Consider the following 20965-nt stretch of genomic DNA (forward strand, 5'->3'; position numbering starts at 1 on the left):
GGTAGGTATCCTCATCGAGGAAGAGGTCTTGCACAGGTCTCGGCTGTTGACAGTTTACCCATGCAAGCGAGGAAGGGAGTGGCTTGGCGCGGGGCAGCCATCCTGGCACCCTGGACCTGTGAGAGACAATACGTTCTTCCCATCGGTGGACGTTAAGGAAAAGAAGGTTGATTGCATTGTGTATACTGCGTGAATAAGACTGAACACGGGAGATATTGGTGGCATAAGGTTGATGGCCGAATAACTTGATCAAGCCAAGCTTTCCCCCGCTGCGAACCTTAATAAAGTACCGATGCCCCCGAATCCGGCCCCACACGGCCATGGCACCCCGGAACAGTGCTGGTGGGGACTCATAGACACCGCGACACCGAAGACCTTGCTCCTTCAAAATTCGAATACTGTCTAGTTCGCTTTGTAAATACTGTATACAGAATTCTAATACACAAGATGGTATTACAGTCTATGGGGAGTGCTCCATCTGTAAATGCAACCGCCATTCACTAACGCCGCTCGTACTCAATAACAGAGGGGGGGAGATCGTACACCGGGGTTCGCATCGTTCACCGCTTGGCCTTCTTGCTGACCTTCTTGCCGATCTGCCAGCCCCATGATCTGAGCACCTTGACCACCTTGGGGGTAATGGCAGCCGTCAGCGGGACGCGGATGAAGATGAAACTCTTGTGGATGGCGTATGCGAGCGCAAGTTGCGTGGCGAGACCTAGGGAAAAAATCAGTGTGTGTCTGGGATGATCAGGGGGGAAACTAACTCGCTCCCTCTTGCTTGCTCCGCTGCTCAGCCTCCGCGACCCCATGGCCGATAACATCGAGCTCGCCCAGCTCGCCAGTCCGTTCCCTCTTCGCCTCTTTGGCAGCGTGCCGGTATTCGCGCCACCACGTCTGGACCCGCTCAGGGATGACCTTCTGGGCATTACGCACCACGATGTCCTCTAGATAGGCTAGCACAATCCGTTAGCTAGTATTACGGGCATCCGCGGGTGCGAGCAACTCTACCAATCTTTTCGGTGCCCACTGTCCGAACGAGCAAAAAACAAAATGGAAAATCCAACACGGACAGAGCGAGGTATATCCCAGCTGCAGCCCAGCCATACTCTCTCGACAACTTCTTGAGCCTGGCGCTCAGCGATAACGAAGCTTCGGCCGCCGCATCCCCAGGTTTTTGGGTTGCGTCCGCTCGCCGAGGCCGTGTGGAATGGAAGGGGCGCTTCGGCTTGAAGAGCGGTGTCCTGACCTGCCCAAACTTCGACCGAGCGACCGTGGTCCTCGTCGCCCGGAGCTGCGACATCAGCGCCCTCTGATGCCACGGAGCAGCTATGGCTTTCGCCGATGTCCTGCCCATCCCAATTCTTGTCCCAACCATGCTCCTCATAATATTCCCTTGTGCCGCACTCCCTCCGAGGAGAGCGTCAAACGCCCCGACTGCCGTTCGTAGCATGGTCGCAAATTCGCAAGGAAAATATGATGTCGAGCTTTCCTATGGTCCGGGGATAGGAAAGCTGCGCACCCGGAGTAGTTATTTTGGTTCCTCCGGAGTTAACGCTCTGCAAAAGCACCGAGAGCCCGCAAGTTTGGGGGGCGAGAAACGGGAGGCGGTAACGGGGCTCGTTTGCTGCTCGTGACGTGGCTGTCTCGCGCTGTACAAGACGCTTGCTAGTAGAATACGACCATCGGCATGAGAAGTGCGGCGGTCGGGTCGTTCAATCGTAACTATCGGTCAATATCGTGTGGTGGGCTGATGCGCTTACGCTTTGGAATAATTTTTATGACGTCCCGATTCCCGAGCTCCCGGAGCCAAAACCGGTGATGCAATGCTTCCGGCAGGCAAGAATCCTTCGATCACCATTGGACAAGGAGAAACCCCTGGAGGGAACTGTGCTGGGGTTCGCCCAAAATGGAACCTCTCAACAGCCCTTGGAAAGGACTCGCTAACGGTCAACAATGTTTCCCAGCTGGCAATTTCTCGAAAGAAAGCCATTGTTAAACCCTGGAAACCAACGACAGGTTTCCAATTTTATTGTTGCAACAAGTCGGGGGAAAACTTCCTTGTGCTGGCCGGGTACACCAAGTTACATGGTACCATCCAATTATCCTGCCTCAATACCATGAACCGCCCGGGCCTCCTTTTCCAGCGACGGAATGGCTAAACACTCGCGTCCCCGTCCTTCGTGAACGAGGACCTCGAATCGTCTCCATTTTAGGAGTCGAGGCTCACCTGCATCATAACCAATCGCCGACGAGGCTCCCGCCCGCTCCATCCCTAAGCGCCCTTGTCAAACAGCTCGGCGCGCGTTTCTGCTCGAACTGGAGCTTGCTGATTGGGTCGCCATACTAGTCGGCTCTCGATTTGGTTCCATGCAACCGTGGGGAGGGGATGCGGTCCCCTGCTTGCGCGAACTGATCCCTCAAAAAGGTGCTCCGAGCATGCAGCAAGCTCCTTTGCTCTCCTAGATTCGAGTCGCTCGTCTTCCCCAATTTCTGCTCAGGCTTCGTATCGCCGTCTTGCCCGACATTCTTCGTAATCTTCGCATCGCATCATCGCAGGAACCTCAGAACGAGGGGCACTAAGTGTAGGTGCGGGGCGTGGATTCACTCGCCTTGGGTGCCGACCTACCCAAGCTCAGGTACCCTGCCTATGAACTTCACTGACAGCTGTGAAAGTTGTAGCACGCTGGGACAACGCCGCCGCAGTTGAACGCCGAGTTTCCACCAGACAGCAACATGGCAAACTACTATCCCCGTGAGTGATTGAATGGGCTGTGGGGAGAAAGGTGGCCAAAAATTAACTTGTGTGTTTAGCGCCCCCTGGAGCTGGCGGTCCTTCCGCCGGAGGTATGTCTCCAGTCGACCTGGAGTTCACCTCCAGGATTATTCATGTGCTGCCGAAGCGTGATACTGACGACACCGTCTAAACAGGACAGCAGAGCTACCCGCCTCCTCCTGGATCGGCACCCCCCACACAGACTCAATTCTCGTATCCCGCCCCTCCCTCCAGCACCCAAGCTGCCACGAATTACCCTCCTCCGCCCCAGGCCGGCGCAGCTCCTACTCCGCCGCCAGCGTCGTCGACACCTTCATACCAGCACCAGCAACAACACTATGCGCCGCCTCCTCAACAGCAACAGTACGCGCCGCCTCCTCAACAACAATATGCCGCTCCCCCGCAGCAACAATATGCCCCACCACCACAAGCGTCTCCTTCACCTATGCAACACGGCGCACTGCCCCAGCATCTGCGGACTGCCTCGACCGCATCGCAAGGCTCGCAGAAGCAGCCGCAGTTTGCCGCCCCTCCGTCATACCCCAAGGAGGACGACAAGGGGGCGTACCCGGCGGAGAAGACACAGCATCTGCAGCAGGCACACGCGCAGGCGCAAGTCCAGGCCCAGGCTCATTCCCCAGCGATTGATCCCACTGGCGCCCCCACTGGCAATAACTTCGCTGGTGCTACCTCAACGATAGTTGATGATGTCGGCACCTTCAACGGCGGGAGCTACCGGATCAGCCACCGCGACTGCAACTCCATCCTGACCATCCAGCTGGCGATCGGGTGCCCCGTAGAAGCCAGGCCAGGTACATTGTACCCCCTCATTGAAACACCCCTCCCCCTCATCACCCCACCTACCCCGGGCTTGTTCACTCTCTAACACCATCCCTCTCCCAGGTTCTATGATCGCCATGTCACCCTCCATCGTCCTCAAAGGCCACATCAAGTTCAGCATGAAGAAGTTGGTGGCAGGCGGCGACATGAACAGCTCGACCTTCACGGGTCCCGGCGAGCTGCTGCTGGCGCCGCCCATGCTCGGCGACATCACCAGCCTGCGCCTGAGCGGCCAGGAGGCGTGGTCTGTCAGCCACGACGGCTTCCTCGCCTGCACCCAGAACGTCATCAAGGACTACAAGCGCCAGGGGCTCGGCAAGGCCATGTTTAGTGGGGAGGGGTTGTGGGTGTATAAGATCTCGGGGACGGGGCTGTTGTGGTTGACCAGTTTTGGGGCGATTATCCGGAAGGATGTAAGTGTTTTTGTTTTATTTTGTTTTGTTGTATTTGCGCTTGTTCTGTTATTTCTTGGTGGGGTGGATGACTGACTGGCGGTGTGTGTAGCTCATGGACGGCGAGAAGTACATCGTCGACAACGGCCACCTTGTAGCGTGGAACACCAAGTATGTCCTGGAGCGTGTTGCTTCGGGCGGCCTCATGTCCGGCATGGCGTCTGGCGAGGGCCTGGTGTGCAAATTCACGGGACCGGGGACCGTCTTCATCCAGACTAGGAACGCGGTACGTAACTCTGGTGGTATACCATCCCTTGGGGTGACGGCATGCTGACTGATCGGTTGCAGAAATCGTTTACGGCGTACATGACGGGTCAGCAGGCGGCTGCGTAGAACGGGTCGAGTTGGTCGTTGACCCGAGGATGATGTTTCTAGTGCGTTTATGTGGATGTTTTGGTGTTCTGTAGCAAGCGGCCAGTTAATTTGGATGTTTATTGACGAGCATTTGTCTTTACTGCTGAATTGAGCCCGTATGATCCCCGACTTATCAGGTTTGTGAGCTCTGTGGGTTGCCTTCATCGGTATAAAACATATCCAGGAGGGTTTACTGACATCATTGGGGGTTGCCGGACCCTAGGTGGAATCGGCTTGTTTGCCATTGCGGGATTTATGGGAGGGATGGGGTCCCATCTGATCTTTGTAATGAGACGAATGACCTACTACGTAGTGGATGGATCGGAAGATGAGAGTTTGGGAATCGGGGGGGGGGTAGCGGTGGACTACGAGGGCTTATGCTTGATCATTTTCGTTCATCTTCTTTTCTATCTTTTTATTTGCGTGTATAACATATCTCTTTCTCCTTTTCAATAATTAAGGTAATGCTTTCGATTAGGGAAACCACACTGACCTTGCCGAGAAAATCTTCGCTCGATAAAACAAGATCGAGGTGAAGGAAACTCGGGCATAGAGAGTGCATGACTAGGAAGCGCCTTCCACATACATACACCGTTCCATCTTGATTCGGAAGGCACGTACATTACGGATGAAGAGATGGCAAAACGGTTTAGTCTGGTTTTCACCTGGCCGTCCACTCAACTTGGGCCCATTTGTGAGAGTAGAATAGGAACCCTGCCCCAAAGCCCGATGTGTCAATGCTGATGATGACGACAATGGCGCCTTCCTCCACATGCTCTGTCGGTGCTTAAAACGAGTGACTGCCACGACTCTCCTGCTTCCCCTAAGAGTCCCCCGCTGATTTTCATCGGTCCCTTCTTGACGCGGCCCACCGTCTCTCACCGTCTTCCGCCGTCTTTCTTCTCCCATCATCCAAGCGAAGTGCAATCCAAGACAACCACCGCCGGCCTTTTTGGGTACTCCGTGCATATCGTCTCCCTCACAGCTTTACGTCATCTCTTCTTCTTCTTGGGGTTTGCTCAGAGCACCAAAGCGTTTGTTTTCGGACCGAGTAACCGAGGGCGCGATTCCATCTCGAACGAAAAGTTGCAAAAGCATCCGATCTCGTTGCTTACCGTCATCTGATCCACTGCTTCAACGTCCACAACAGTCACAGCCTTTCTCTATATTGCTGCCTCATCTCTCACACTTTTGGGCTCACTTCACGGCCGAGAGCGGAGAAAAGCGAAGCGCGCCATCTGCCAGTCCACCGAATCGCGAAGCGACGACGAGGAGTCAGTTGCGGCAGGGGAGCCCTGACCAACCCCAAAGACTCGGTCGTTACGTAGGTAGTTTGGACGCCTGGTGAGTAACCCAGCCTTCTAAGAAACATTTTGTCCCGAATTGTTACTTTCCCTCATTAAGTTCATCCCCGAGCTCTGTTACTCGACGGCGTCTCCTTGGCCACAAACCTGGATTGAATCTAGCCCTACCCGAGAACAACCCCAGCGTCAGAGCTCTTCAGCTAACCTCATGATGTTTCAAGCTTTATTAGACCAAAACCGTAGGCGTCACAGTTGAGAAACCTAGTACCTGAGGTTTTGCTGGCTCACGGAAACTTCCAGTTTGATACAATGGTCGGGTGCGCCAACCGTGTTTCCGGCCTCAAATCCGCCGCCCGACTGAGGCAGAGCGGGTTGAAAGTCAAGACAACCCAGGCCATCGACTCAAATGACTGGCGGAAGAGGGCGGCCGGCGTGTCGTCTCCAGGTGAGGGCACCAGGATGAGCAAACAGAGCTACGACCACAACGACGACATATGTATTCAGATGGAATTGGAAACAGACGATTCATTCTCGGGTCCGCAATACCGTTACCCAAAGGATAAAAAGGCTGCCTGGGAAAGCGTTATCTCCGCTCCAGTGTGGCAGCTCCCTTCGTCTTCTCCATCGACGTCTGGGGACGACACCAAGGAAGCAGTCAAGATACAACTAAAGCAAGTCCGCCCAATACTCACGAGCGTAAATGGGCAAGGCATTGCACTGCCCAACCGTTTCTGCTTTGACGTTTCTGCGGTCGACCCGCAAGACGCCCCGTCTGACCTTGCGCTTGGTGAGCTAAAGCGCCTCAACGGCCCAGCAGCCTTCCGACGGGTATCATCAGAAGACTCTGATGAAATCTTGGTTGAGCTTCAAGAAATGCTGAGCGAGAACCGGGACACCCAAAACTCAGCCGGTTCGAATCTGTCAGCGTCTCACGACCAACTGCAAGAGATAAGGGCTCATCCAAAGCATCATGGCTCTGCTTTTGAGATTCCCGGGGCCCCAGTTCCCGAGACCAGGCCCAGACATGCAGGTAAAGGGCCGTCAAACGAGGAAGAGGATCGCTTTCAGAGAATGCTGAACCGCCTACAAAACAAGCACGAGCCCCCGCCGCCGGCCCGAGAAACCAATGGCCCGGCAGCGTCATCTCGTCACATCGTCGACCCTGCCATCGTGGCAATGAAGTTGAAAGACGACCCCGAACCACCGAGTAGAAGCACTCAGCACGAACCAAGCGCAGAGGTTGCAAGGAAGTCTTTCGTTGCCCGACTCGATCGCTTGCATAATTATGGGAAACTCAGTTCTACTGACTCTGGTTATGCATCAAATATGCCAGACCGCGGTTCGGGTGACCGCCGTTCAAGGGATGACTCGCGGGATAAACCTCGCGATATACCCAAGGAGCACTCAGTGGACGACAATCAGATCAAGACGTTAAATCCCGCCGCTGCCGAATTCAAGTCGGCTACCCCAACCGACGCCACCCCATGGTTGTCGCCCAAGAAGCTCTCCCGCCCACCCCTCGCTAACATCTTCCCTGAAGCTATGCCTAGCCACACTCCACTCACCGCTGTAAGAGAGGGCATTCCGTTTCAACGACCGCAGCAGACAAAACTGCCGGTTCCTACAGAAACTACTCAAAAAAGCCGGGCTATTGGGAATGGCACGCTTACTAGGGCTACGATACCCGGGCCACGGCCTTCCGAGCTCGCATTGCCTATCAATGGCATGGCCCCGAATGGCTTCCCATCAACCAGCACGCTGCCTCACCATGTTATTACGCCAATGGGGTTGTCTGCTACAATGTCTGCGGCAGCATTTGCGAGCTCTCCATTCTACAATACCATGGGGAATGTCCCGTCCACAGCAACGCTCAACGCGCCGATTAGTGTTTCGCCTCTAAGTTTGCCAGCTATGAACGGATTCAACACATTCCCGCCCGGCGGTGGAGCTTCGGTGCCGGCCTACGTCCCAGGGGTAACAGCAGGCGTTAACCCATGCCTCCCCCATACCGCACCATTTATCCCGGGCGCTTCCCTACAGTCCTCGATCGGCCCCGAGAGGAAGCTTGACCGACCTTACTTTCCTGTGACCGTGAAGCCCCGAGACCACGACCCGGTCAAGCAGCAGATGTACGAAGCTTATCTCGAATGGCGCAAGGCGAACGAGCCGGGCTACCATATGAAGTGCAAGATGCGCCAGGCCAATCGTGTCATGCGCCAGTGCCAGCAGAAGCAAGAGATTCCGCTGGCCAGCAATCCCGATAACTGGAAAGCAATTGCTGAGAAGGCCAAGGCTGCTGTTGGGGCGGCGGCTGCTGCTGCAGCGGCTGAGAAGAGGATGTGGCAGGAGTCGGTCAGAGAGGAACTGAGGGTGAAGGTGAGGGAACTGAGCCGGGACTCGCAGAGGGTTGCTGCCGGCATGTGAGAAGAATGATGGAGGGGAGAAGGCGACTGGCTTTCCTTGAGGCGTTGCACGGTGTTGGGAATCGGCTTTTCCTCTCTCTTGAGGCTGGGCGGTGGGCATTTCCGAATCTTGCTTTGCATGCATTACGGCGACTTCTCGGGTTGCAGCAGGGGTTTTCTCTTTTCTATTTTAAGGATGCTCGAATTCATAGCAAGCACTTGGCGCAGGAGTATGGGTTACTGGGTTGGAACAGGGAAGAGGCGTATCATTACCATTGCGTTTGGCTTTTGTGGTTTCTCTTTTATTACATCCCTCATTACTAAGATAGCCTCTTCATGGATATGTATCGGGTCGTTGGGTATCTATACCACGGTCCTGGGTTAGCACTCGCCATAGCATACTGCAACGGGGGCTCAAAAGCTGCTTCAAAATAGTCCATCTTGCGATGTCCACACCCATTGACGGGCCATACTTACCTGCTTGATCTGATTATTGAGTGTTCAGATGGAAGAGGGCTATTTCTGTCAAAGGAAGACGAGGTAACAAGCATGCAAGGAACACGAGCCTATGTACGGAAGGGGTAGTAGTTAGCCGAGTGGGTGGCGGGGGAGGGTCACAGCGTACAGTGAAGGATTGGTCCTACATAGAGAGGCCGCTGGCTGGATACCTTGGGAGGTTTCTGGGCGTGGCAGGCAGCCAACCTTTTCCCGGACAAATTTTTCGGGTTCACCCAGAATAGAAGAGAATGGGATACGAGAAGGAGTGCAGAATAGTGACTTGGGTGTTACGTATCTGAGGGCCATGCGGCATGATCGCGTTATTATTGGTGAGCGGTAACCGGGCATAGAAATGTTGTCAAGCAAGTGTAGCTGGTGATATGTGTAGAATTAAGAATTGCATTATCCTCTCTGCCTCGGTATCCGAAAAGCCCATGAACTCCGTTCCAACGTCTGCGCCCGGTGTGAATGTACCGAGTCGGGTATCATGTAAACTCCCTCCCAATTCAGATGGACTGTTTCCGTCTCCTTATTAGACACCTAGCCAGGTGTCAGATGCCTTCCATACCCGTGCCTGTGTCAATGCAAATGCCAATGTCGAGTGCCAAACGCCATATCGAATCTAGTGCCAGTGCCAACCAATCCTGTGGTTGATGATGCACGTCGTACTCAAAATCCTCAATCCTTGTCCATGGTCTATAACCATACCCATACGTCCTTTCCTGGTAGTTGAGTCGTAAAGGCGGACCCCATTCGCCGTGGATCAAGATTCCATTATCCGTTGAAACGGTGTATCCCTTTTCTTCCTTTCCTCTTTTCCAAAATGCCGTCTCTCCAACACGTCTAGGTCGAGGTATCGTCGTCAAAATCCTCAAAAACACGCCAGCCGGCGGGCATGTGCGCGGGGCTATGGGACAGCTCAACTCCATGCTTTCGGGCCAGCTTCTGAGCCTCGTCCCAGGAAAGGCCGCGCAAGTACTGCTGATGAATGGCTTTGATGCCAGGCCGAGCGATCAGGCGCGGGATAAGCAACCCCACGGCTTCCCAATCGCCCGGGTAGACGCCCAGTGTGTGCAGGCTCGGGAAGCAATCGAGCCACTCGACGAAGGGCTCGGCCTGAAACTCGTTGGTGGCGACCCAGCGACCGGAGGGGTTTTCGAAAAAATTGAAGTCGTGCAGCCCCAGCGTGTGAAGGCTGCTGCAGGTCAGGAAATCTAGGTCCCGAGCCGGTACGAAGCCGCCGGGCTGATCGCCTCCATTGGGGGGTGTAAGGTGATTGAAGGCGGCTCGCAATTCAAGGGCCTGTAGTTTCCCGGCGCTCACCGAGGGCTTGAGAATATGCTCTAAATGGCGTGGTTTTAGGATGCTAGACAAGCAACGGAACACCTCCAACTGGGGCAGATTGAGGTCCATGAGGTCACCATCTATTAGAGCTGTGGCATTTATGGCTGTAGCCGGTGAAGCGGTGGTAAATAGGACGCTGCGGGCGACATTATCATTGGCGCTGAGAATTTCCAGACCCTGTAGGGAGGTTGGGAAAGGGGGTAGAAAGCGTGGGCTCCAAAGGCGGGATCTCGGGACCACTACGCATAGCATGGCCGGGCCGAGGGTAAGCCTGCGAAGGGAAGACCACAAGCCGTTCCAGTGGTCGGTTGGAGGTCCGTCTCGGAGCCATGCCGCTCGAAAACCGTCCAGGTGAAGTTGCTCGAGGTTAGGCGTAGCAATCACAACTGGTTTCTAGATTCGATGAGTATTGGGCATGCCAAAAAGTGTGAAGAAATGGGGAAGATCTTCGTACCATTTCGATCAATTCGGAAGCAGGACGAAGAGTCGATTGTAACACGGCGGTTAGCCGCAGTTTCTTCAAATTTGGAAGGGCGATCTTATCAAAGACGGCGCTCAAAAGGGGGCCAGTACGGGCGAGATTCAGGGTAACGAGCGTATCGGCGTGAAAAGACAACAACTGAGTAAAAAGGGGCGACTGCAAATTAAAAGACTCTAATGAGAGCTGGGTTAGGCGACATTTTGGTCGGATGGTTGCTTTCGTCGCGACTGATTTAAGGATTGGCGGGACAAATGCCCGCTTCCCAAAACCGATGCACAATCGGTCCAGTTGGGGTAGACCGAACATCATCTGGTGAAGCTTGAGGCCCGTCAGACTGAACCAAGTAGCATCACTGATGACAAGACTCCTCATCCGCCCATGTTGTTGTAAAAAATTAGCAAATGATTTCCCTGGGTTCCCGGGTCGCTTGAGCCTCAAGTCATTCCAGCTGTTGTCTTGCTGGGCAACCCGGTTCCACTGCTTGCTGACGCGGAGGCATCTGCTTTGGGCGTGTTAGAGGGCACGGTACGTGTGGGGAGGATGGTCTTTTGCTTACCCAAGATCAGTGATGTCGAGGTGTGAGAAGACCAATCCGATGATTTCCATGGGGAATTCCTTGACCGGGTCCATACGGGCATCATCGCAGTCGAGATGATAAGCCATCCGCCTCAACACAGCCTGAGGGAACTCATTAGCCGGCAAACTCGTTGTGTCAAATGGAATTGGTATCGAGCCCCGTACATTGTACGTGTCTTTTGGATTGCGGCGGTGGCGGTCTATGATGCACATCCCCCCCCGGACGAAACGTTTAAGAACAGCTCGGAGGAAAAGGGGAGAGGACGCGTCGGTAAACTGATTGAAAATGATAGCCACGGCACGGCCCTTGGCGGAATCGCCAGGCGGCGAGGCAGACTTGAGGAGGTACCGGATGATTCTGGCACCACGGCAGTACCCCTATAGAATCGAGTCAGTCAATCTGTCTGTCGGCAGCAATCAGCTTCTTCGACGTATACTTGTGATACTTACCATAGCTGAAGCAGGATCCAAGCGGATGATCGCTAGTGCGGCGGCAAAAGCGGCGACGTACTGCGCATCTCTATCGAGGCAGTTTGCGAGCGCATCGAGGGCTGCGGCGTGGTGTTGGTGGGTACACGACGGCCAACGGTATCCGCACGTACAGGGGCTCTTAGCCACCTCGAAAAGCGCGTACGGATCGCCGCTGTTCACGGCCAGCATGCACTGATCAATGTGGCACGACTTGTCTTTCGGGTGGCGCTCTTTCCCTTCGCTGGCGGGTTCACAAGGGCACATGTTAATAGCCTGCTCGGATAACGCAGTTTAGTGACTTCTTCGATCAAGTCTGCAGTGGACTAGGAAGAACCGCAAAGGGCATGAAACGCACCTTCACAATGAGACGAAGGGCCGGGCGAAACTGCTCGCCAAGAACGAGCGCTTCTGCCTCAGCGAGTGTCGCCTGGATTTCGGCGTCCCGTGGCTCATCGGCGGCATCCACTGGTGGAGAATGGAAACCGGTGCGATACCGAGAAGAAGAAGAATCGAGTGTATCCATGTTGTTTGTGTTCGACGAGAGAATTAAAAGGCGAGGATGAGTTGCGCCGGTCTTTCGTGAACGGGATTGTGGTTGCCCCCAAGACCTAAAGCGAGAGACGGAGAGAGATGTAAGGTCCGAGCATCGACAACGCTTTGACGACTGGAGGTCACAGTGCCACACTTGTGCTAGCTTATCTAGAGGGTTAGGGTTCGTAGTGGGATTGTCAGTGTTCGATGGGCAACATCTGGAGCGCATAGTGAGGAATAACTACAGCCTCGAAATAAGGTACCTAGTGTGTAGTTTGTCTGTTTATCTGAGGTGGTTAACGACTTCGTACTTGCCGGTTCCCGCTCTGATCAACTACGTCGCATCAACAAACTCACCAACTCACCAACTCCGTCTCCAAAAACGGCATCCCATCTGCCTCCGTCTAGACAGGCTTATCCGGTATCAGATGCAACAGGATGGATGCAACGGGATGCCACAACAAAACATGCAACAGGCAATCCAGCCCGGCACTCCCGATCGCCCCATGTTTCAAGAGCCGCGATGCCGCGCAGCCGCGCCCGATCCGCCCCTCTCTCCTCCCACCTCACTGCATCGCAGATTGAAACCCATCCAAACGCAAGAGCTCGATCGATAGGGTAGGGTCGGGCTGGGTTGGACGGGGTCGTAAATCAGGTAGGTACTTCGGGGTTACATGGGGTGACCATCTACCCAAATACCGCCATTGCCGCTGTCGAATTTACCACTCAACCACCGCCGCCGCACGGCGCACCACCATCACCACCACCCACCCATCCATCCACCCACGCGCATGCGTGCATGCAGGAGGGGCATGCAAGAAAGGTGTTCTAGAATAGTATGACGACGATTACCGAGCGTCACACGCACACCCACACACATACATCCACACACATCCACACACACTAACACTCCAACGCTACCAATCCACTGCAACGATGGGGCCAAGGCGCTAACGAACGTGACTCGCGAGCTTACGTGGGCCTGCCCTTCCTGTTGAGTGTCCTCTTCTATGCTACTTTGGGCTTTTGCTGCCGCGTCCCGAGCCGCCCGATCTAGTGTAAGTACACTCCGTGTGTTGGGGGTTTCGGCTGATCGCCCTCTCTCTGCGTGTGTTTCGTTTCACATGCAGCTTGGTGGAGTGGTGCCGATGTGGTGGAGTGCGGTTACGGTGCGGCACTCGGGCGGCTGTTGAGATGGATGACTTCGGTTTGGCGGGGTGGTGGAGAAAATGACGGACAGAAATAAAAGTTCGAAACAAAATACAACGAGACAAAATTACAGGATACGCATCACCGGGTGTGAAGACAGTAAAAACAAGAGGTTGCGCAAACCGCCGCGCGGTGCCGAGAATTGTTTTGTCGTCATCGCAGGCAGGCACCCCGGATACCCAGGTAGGTAGCCCTCGTGGACAACATGAACGCTCAACAACCACTTGTAGATAAGGTAGGTAGTTACGACTCGACACCTCAAGGATTTTAGAAGTTACGCGGACGGTGACGCAACGCCCGCACTGCATCATCCTTCTTTTGGCAGGCCCATCCCAAACCCGCCCGCACGGCACCCTCGGAGATACCTGCTCGCCCGGTCAGCACGCGCATACGATTAGCTTAGAGCATGGTCCCGGCGGCTTGGGTGTGTGTGGGTGTTGCGCGTGGATGTGCATCTGGTGTGGGTGTTTTGGTGTGGGTGTTTTGGTGTGGGCGATGTGTGTTGTGCATCACGCAGTGTGTTGCGAGTCCATGACAGCACGCAATACCATACCTGACAAAACCTTCGTTACCTGCTGTGCCCAAGAGAAAGTTTATTTCTAAGCTCAGACGGGGTGGACCATGCCAAACCCGGCCGTATTTCTAAGCTGGACAGGGGAGGAACCCGGGCAGGGTAAGGTGAGGAGGGCAGGGTCTGGTCTGTGGTCACGGCCAGGGGAGATCAGATGACGCCGCCCACCCACCGTCCCTTCCATCCTTGCCGTCCCTAGTCGGATCCGACGGTTGAATGGGTCGAAAAGTCGAGACCGAGAAAGGGCGGCGCAGGGTGCATGGCGGCGGCGTCTTCGGTAGCGCCCGCTAGGGCCGGATTATCTGGGTAACAACGGAAGCAGAGTCTTTGTGATTATGTGATTCAGATCGGTTACTCGGGGATTGCGGGAGGGTCCGGATAGTTTAGATCCTTCGGTGATTATTCATAGCTAGATATTCTACGTGTGGTAGTTTCACACTGAGTTGACAATGCGGTGGGAGTTGGATAAGTAATACGGTGTTACAAATAGGTAGTTAATTACGGATGTGCAGATTTAGATGTATCCATGGGCAGACCATCTGCTGGAGGCCACCTCACCCGCACCGTTTGGAAATACACGATGCCCGTCCCCTGTTACCCCAGCCTGCGCGAGGTTTTTGCCCCTCTATTTTTATCGCCCCAGGCACCCGGAGCAGCTGATTGGCGCAAGGGGGCAGCGCTGAGGGTGCTGAGGCTGTTGTTATTAGAGTGCTGACCCGGCTGAGAGGCTGAATTGAGGCTTTTGGCCCCCCTCGACCCGGCTTCGTTTCCGACACACACCTCGCTCCGGTTGTGAAACATGCTCTGCACCTGTCGTTGTCGCCCAAAATGCGATATTTTGGACCGTTTTGATGCGACCTTGAACGCCAATTGGCTGCCACAAGCGAGTTCCAGGACAATTTGGTTCCAATCGTGACAGCTCACTCGGACCAATGATTGTCCAACATTGCAACTGCGCCAAAGGAAATTCTAGAAATAATACAGCGTGGTAGTTGGCGAGTTGGCTAGTTGGCTAGTTGGCGTGGTTGGGTGTGTGTTCCGGACCAAGGCAACGACACTACTTTAGTTAGTAAACACGAAGCCCGGGGTTACAAAGTGGCCGTGCCAAGAGGATGGTGCACCGCCCGGCGCTTGAACTCACCATTACTAGATCCGGACATGTTTTCCGAGACTCCATGGTATCCTACCAAGTGTGTACTAGGCTGTCATCAAGTGGTTTGTGAATCTCCGCGTCTATTTGCGCTATTCTGTAAATGTTCCCTTCTCTCCCCCCCATGCCTCAGCAGGCCCCTCGCAGGAATGACCGCCCCTGGAATCCCGCCAGAGGGCGACGACCCAGCCTAGCAAGGGAACGAGATGAGGCTCAAAGCAAGTCTATTCCCCGGAGCAGACCTTGTGCTGCTCCTCCCAGCCTTCCATCCAGGAGTGACCGTGGTTGTCGCTGCTACCAGAGCAGGAATTAGACATAATGAGGGGTGAGACCATCCAACGTTACACACGTTTGCACATCCAACATCCAGACATAAAAAAGTAGAAATGTGAAAAACAAACGCTCCAACATGGCCGATAAAAGAGAAAACTGAAAACAGAGCAAAAAATAACACCTTCTAGACTCTAAGAAGGAGAAAATGAAAACCATCAATCCCCAACCCTTCCAGTTGCCTGGAGTCCCCCCTGTTTGGAAACGCCTGGTATCATAGCCCATATGCATGTCTCGTCCCGATCTGTAGCGCAAAGAAAAGGAAAAGAAGCAGTAGGAAAAGTACAGAAGAGAAAAAGAAACAAAACAAACAACAATAACAACAGGGGGGGGTGTCGGGTGTCTAATGGGAAGGGTGTGGTGTTGTACAGTGGGGCGGTGCCGTATCCTGGATATGTACCGATCCCGATGCTATGCGTTCATGAGGCCGAAAAAGTGAAATCCATCCTGGATAGAGATGGCAAAAGCCGTGATCCGTAAGGTCGTCCGTCATGTGTCCGAACTCGTCCCGTTCTCGAGAGAACTATCGTCGTGTGTCTCGTGTGTCCATTTGCTTTTCCTCCAGGTTTCGTGCCTTCGTCTTGACCCAAGTACCCGTCTTCGATGACACAACTGCGTGTCCAATCCTGGTTCGGCATTCGTGAAGAGTGTGGTGTCCGGCGGGAATATCGTACCCACTAGTCAGCGGATGGCGGGAGGTGCCGATATTGATATCAGGCGGTCGTAGCCCACGAAGAGGTAGGAGAGCTGGGAAGGGGGGTGGGCAAGCATCGACGACCTCACCCGGAACGAGTAGAGGTAGGCAACCCAAGCCCGGAGTGTGAAGCGTTCCAGCGGCGGCGAATGCCGAGAGCAGCAGCCCATCATCGAAGACAAGACTCTTCACCGGTAGTGACCCCGGGAGCTCTTGGACGAGTGCCCCGAGTGCCCCGAGTAGTACCCCGAGTCCGAGTACTGGGAAGGATAGGAGTAGTCGTAACCGCTGGCGTGTGATGTGTGGTCGCTGCAGGCGTATCCAACCAAGATTGTCCGCCTCTGAATGCCGTGGCCTGGCCGGCCGTAGGCGGCACATCGGTCGACGGCGTGCTGGTAGTAGAGGCATCGGCATGCCGAGTAGAGCTCGACCAACTGGTAGCACATGATGAACACCTCCTCTTGTAGATGCTAGGACTGCCTGGTTGGGTTGTTGGTTGCCGGGAAGGAGGCAACAGTGTTGTATGTTGGCTGTTGGCGCGCGGGATGTGACGGCGGGATGTGAGGCTTGCGATGTTGACCAGGGGAAGTGGCCGAGATGTGATCTGATGGTGTGATCGGATGATGTGCAAGTCTGTGACTGACCGGTAGGGAAGAGAGCGAGAGGATAAAATAAATATGAGCAGGACGGCTCAGGCAACACCGGAAAGGAGCAACCTAGAACGGGGCAGAGCAGGACCGTAGAAACGGAGTTGAAAGCGAACGGCAAGCAAGCAAGAACGAAATAGGAAGAATGAGTAATCAGGCACTACACCCGTCAACGAGAAGGCTGTGATGTAGACTCATCAGTCAACAGACCGAGAGGGCCCCATGGCAGCCTTATAGGCCCCAGGCGCCGGCAGAGGTCTCGCGGTGTCATCCGAGTACCTTGTACTGGCTGGGAGACCTTGCGGCGGGAAGGCAGCAGTGACGCCGAACGCTCACTGCAGATGGAGTAGGGTTCCAGGTAGACCGGAATGACTGATGACTGGGGCATCATCTGCGGCATGCAGGCTAATGCAGACCCAAAAGAAGGCGCAGGGACGACATGGCCGAAGGGGAGGGGGGGGGGCCTTGGATGAACAGGTACGGTACGGTACGTCTCTGACTTTGTGTGTGTTTTGGTGTCACGGTCCGGTACCAGGTATGCAAAGGCGCAGTGGGAGGGTGTGTGGGCCGTCCGCCTGGGAAGCAGGAACGGGGGTGAGGTCCCATCCCATGCTGCAGCTTTGCGGGTTCCGATTGAGGTGAGGTGCAGCCTTGCAAGTTGCTGCTCGCAGGTGCGCACGACGCTACGATGCTAAAGTGGAGTTGGAAAACCGAGGACCGCCAAAGGCTTTGTCTGCCGCGAAAACTCGGACGCCCGGTCCACACAGGAGCTGACAAGGGTAGCCCCTGTGAGGACCCGTCCGGGGTGCTCGCGCTGCGCTGCGCACATCGTCCTAGGGTTGTGCCCCCCAAGGAGTCGCCTAAACAATGGGAGTGCCGCAGCGCCCGAGGTGGATGCCAAAAACCGCCCAAACGGAACGCGGCATTCTAACTGGAGGGCGACCCGGGGACTGCCCGCCGCGGCGTGACTAACCGTGCGGTTACGACCCAGGCAAGGAAACCGCCGAATCAAGTGTCTCCCAGCAGCCATCTGACGGTCTGGCTGCGTCCAGAAATGGCAAACGGCACAGGGGGTACGCTGACGTCAAGAACGTCTGCTCGTGTCGCACCTGAAACAGAGTGGTAAAGTGTGTTCGCAAGCAGCCGGATCAGCGGTCCTCCAGCGTCGCTGTCGTGCGGATTGTCGAACTGTGCGTCAATCTGTTCAGTCTGTCTTGGACCGAGGTGTTGGGGTCCCGTCGGGACAACACCTGCGGAGCCGGGTCAACTCGCCCTGCAGGCACCCGGGTGTCACAGGTACGACAGTGACACGGCGTCGACTGAATGCGGTGATTTCGGTAAGCTAGCAATGCGAATTACGGCTCAAGCCGCCGCCGGAAAGCCGCGATCCCGGGTACCTACCTGAGTGAGCTAGTTTCCTCTGTGAGTTGTCGTTTGGGTTGTTCATTGAAATGGCCAAAAGGCAACCTCAGAAATCGAGCATCATCGCTCTCACTCGTGTTCGGAAGAGATGTACCGCCTTCGGAAGGCAGCCGTGGGGGGGGTTTCCATCACCACCGGATGTGGAGAGAGAGGACTGCCGGCCGGGGTTCTTGGCGGGCCGGCCCCACCAGTTCTCGATGTGAGGCTCGCCGAACCGCGCCCAGCGAACAGCGAACCCGCTGTGTTCTGCCATATTCCATTTTCTGCCTGCCGTTTACCGTTTGCCGTTTTCCGTTTTCCGCCAGCGTTCCCTTTTTGCGACGCACGGTCTCCTCCCCATAGTACGGACTGTTACGTTCAACCATCCTCAGAACCTTGTCTGCTGAACCACCAAACGGCCCGCAACGTGGCGCGGCTTTTTCTCACCGACCCTTGCAAATCTCACGGTGTGTGGCTGACAAGGCGCTGCACCCCCGTGACACCTCTGGGTCCTGTGGGAAACAATCCCAGAGAGTTGCCGGGTCTCGGCGGGCGGGTCGGCCGCTGTCCCCCGGCATGCACGGTTGTTGGTGATGTTCGATGGCCTACGATCCGGCCAGGCCTTGGGTGACGTGCTGCTGGGGAACCGAAACGGTCGCCAAGAGATGAAACAGAGAACAGAGAGGGTTTCTCATTGGGCGTGTTTGATTGCAGTGCCGGTGACTGTCCTTGGTGAAGCAGGCGGCGGCCTCTGCTGACAGCAGGCGGCGGCGGACGAAACCCGTTAGATTCCCGGCACCGGCTTGACAGAACACGGCGCTTCGGGCCTTGGTGGAACCATCATTGGGTGGTGGTACGGCTCGTCAGGGTTTCCCGGCGCCCCGTGTGTTGAGCCCCACCGGCAACCTCGAAACTGAACCCCGGAGATCTACACTATGCACACTGCCATCCACGCGCGATGGCTCTTGACATTTCGACCCTGGCGGCTCTCTCCTGCAGAGGCCACCAAGCCAATGCAATCATCTTGATCCGGTTTGTCGGGGCTTGTTGAGTCGTGACAGCCGTACCTCGCCCAATGGAGGCCAGTGCTGCAGGAAGGGTTACCATGATCGCCCGTGTGGCTGCTCCCCTGGACCGTCTGATTGGGACCACATTACCGATCTAGGGATCGTCGTATCGACATGCTAGTTATTTGTATTGTACTGTAATACCATACAGCCTACCCGACCCCAAAGCAGGCATCCGCTTCAACCACATGGAAGTTTCGTGTATCTGATTGACGAGTAATCCCGTGCACGTGCTGCCTCCGAAGTGAGCGTCAAAGGGGAGTTATACGGTGGGTGTCGAATTGGACCATGGGCAGAGCGAAAACAGGCGCAGTTCGATCTCTACGGCTAGCTTCTCGGTTCCTTCGGGGTGCGATGACGAACAAGCTTGGTCACGACCCTTCCTGACAGGGCAGCCATGCACACCGAGGACGGTGACGACATCTGCACACCTAGGAGGGAACAAAGGAGGCTATCGTTAATGAATCGACAATGTCAGTAATTTTCCGACCGGTACGAATACCCAGCCAGAAACCGATGGCCTCCCCTGATTGACAGCCTCTCCATGTCGGTGGGGGTAGTTTGAGCCTTGCGATCTGCCTCACCGGATATTCACGCCGCATCCTGTGCGAGACAATCCGACAGCCGGATCTTGCGAGAACCCTATTCATCCTTCTCCTCGGGTCCTCCTGGCGTAGCGGATCGATTGTCGATGCCCGGTGGGACGGTCCACGATGTGGGGACGGGCAAGCTGCGGGAGAACTCGAAAGCCAACCAATCGCTCGAGCGACCAGGGGCCAGAACCCAGTGTCGACCGCAGAGCTTGCGGCATTCGGTTCTCACGTTAGACCAACCATCGCTGGCCTGACATTGAACTCTGCAGTAGCTCCCAGCACAGCCTCGTGATGTATGACTGTGACTGGTCACCGGTTAGTCCTCCATCGATTTGCTCCCCAGGCCGGAATCGCAGCGAATCGAAAGGTCTCTAATCCGGAGCTCAACCACGGCGTCGCCGGCGGGAGCGGAGCGAAAAGCAAGATTCGGTATTCGGAAGCGCGGAAAGTGGAACTCAATTTTGGGGTTTGAGTTGTCGACGGCCACATGACGATATTCGTAGCCACTTGACCGAGGAGGGCCTGCCTTGGCCGACTGCACTGATTAGGCAAGAACCTTAGGCAGCAGCCTCGTCTGGCAACACCAGGAAGGCACGTCACCGCCGCGACCGCCCAAACCGTTGAACCTGCCAGACACCGGAACAAATTCGCCAATTACATCGGCTTTGATTTCTATCGTCTCGCTTTTAACAACGTCAATTTCATGTTTCTCCAAACCTCACGCTCAGCCACGTAATCGACGCCTCTTGTCACCGAGTGTGTAGGTAACGAGCCTTGGGAAATCCCAACCGAGTCCTACCGCCCACGGTATTTCCAGGATTGTGAGATGTCGAGGGTATCCTGCAAACGCTCTCTTACTTCAGCCGCCTTGGTAGGCGATTTTGGCCTGGGTTGTAAGCAGTTTCGCGTGGGCTGGGACAATTGGGTTGGTCGACCGACGCCAAACAGATGTCCGTTTTCCCGCAGTCGCGAGTGCTGTGTCACCACGGATGCCCCAGATCCTACTGTAAGTAATTGTCCAGTGCAACAATAGGGAATAGCATCCCACGGACCAGCAGCCCGGATCGAGCCCGAATTTGAGCGGGACCCTGGCCGGGCCGTCCTATGGATGTTCCACAACATCACTACCAAGCCACTGTCACGACACCGAAACTCACACGTTTTGTCTTTGTCCCGTTTTCACGAGCCATGGTAAGACAATTGATGGCACACACTTCTTTTTTTTTTAGTCTTCACCGGCGTGTTGCTTATCATCAGCCTCCGCTCTCCGTGCT

The 20965-nt window shown here is 55.3% G+C and overlaps 5 protein-coding genes across 5 annotated transcripts; 2 read left to right on the forward strand and 3 right to left on the reverse strand.

The window, feature by feature from the left end:
• Positions 1-560: 560 nt before the first annotated feature.
• On the reverse strand, positions 561-1993 carry CHGG_00562 (uncharacterized protein; the record flags this gene model as incomplete). The annotated part of the gene is made up of 4 exons (XM_001219782.1): positions 561-718; positions 768-945; positions 1110-1329; positions 1764-1993. 4 exons carry the CDS (start codon positions 1991-1993, stop codon positions 561-563), a joined length of 786 nt encoding a protein of 261 aa, XP_001219783.1.
• Positions 1994-2736: 743 nt separating this feature from the next.
• CHGG_00563 (uncharacterized protein) lies at positions 2737-4401 on the forward strand (the record flags this gene model as incomplete). The annotated part of the gene is made up of 6 exons (XM_001219783.1): positions 2737-2755; positions 2815-2847; positions 2932-3588; positions 3680-4029; positions 4121-4294; positions 4357-4401. The coding sequence occupies 6 exons, from the start codon at positions 2737-2739 to the stop codon at positions 4399-4401; spliced, it is 1278 nt and encodes a 425-aa protein (XP_001219784.1).
• Positions 4402-6035: 1634 nt separating this feature from the next.
• On the forward strand, positions 6036-8150 carry CHGG_00564 (uncharacterized protein; the record flags this gene model as incomplete). Its single annotated transcript, XM_001219784.1, has 1 exon — positions 6036-8150. One exon carries the CDS (start codon positions 6036-6038, stop codon positions 8148-8150), a length of 2115 nt encoding a protein of 704 aa, XP_001219785.1.
• A 1319-nt stretch (positions 8151-9469) lies between these two features.
• On the reverse strand, positions 9470-12021 carry CHGG_00565 (uncharacterized protein; the record flags this gene model as incomplete). The annotated part of the gene is made up of 4 exons (XM_001219785.1): positions 9470-10241; positions 11008-11405; positions 11478-11771; positions 11854-12021. The coding sequence occupies 4 exons, from the start codon at positions 12019-12021 to the stop codon at positions 9470-9472; spliced, it is 1632 nt and encodes a 543-aa protein (XP_001219786.1).
• A 1983-nt stretch (positions 12022-14004) lies between these two features.
• On the reverse strand, positions 14005-14969 carry CHGG_00566 (uncharacterized protein; the record flags this gene model as incomplete). The annotated part of the gene is made up of 3 exons (XM_001219786.1): positions 14005-14111; positions 14590-14778; positions 14951-14969. 3 exons carry the CDS (start codon positions 14967-14969, stop codon positions 14005-14007), a joined length of 315 nt encoding a protein of 104 aa, XP_001219787.1.
• Positions 14970-20965: the final 5996 nt, after the last annotated feature.

Source organism: Chaetomium globosum, genomic scaffold (genome assembly GCF_000143365.1).
Source record: "Chaetomium globosum CBS 148.51 scaffold_1 genomic scaffold, whole genome shotgun sequence".
NCBI classification, from domain to species: domain Eukaryota; kingdom Fungi; phylum Ascomycota; class Sordariomycetes; order Sordariales; family Chaetomiaceae; genus Chaetomium; species Chaetomium globosum.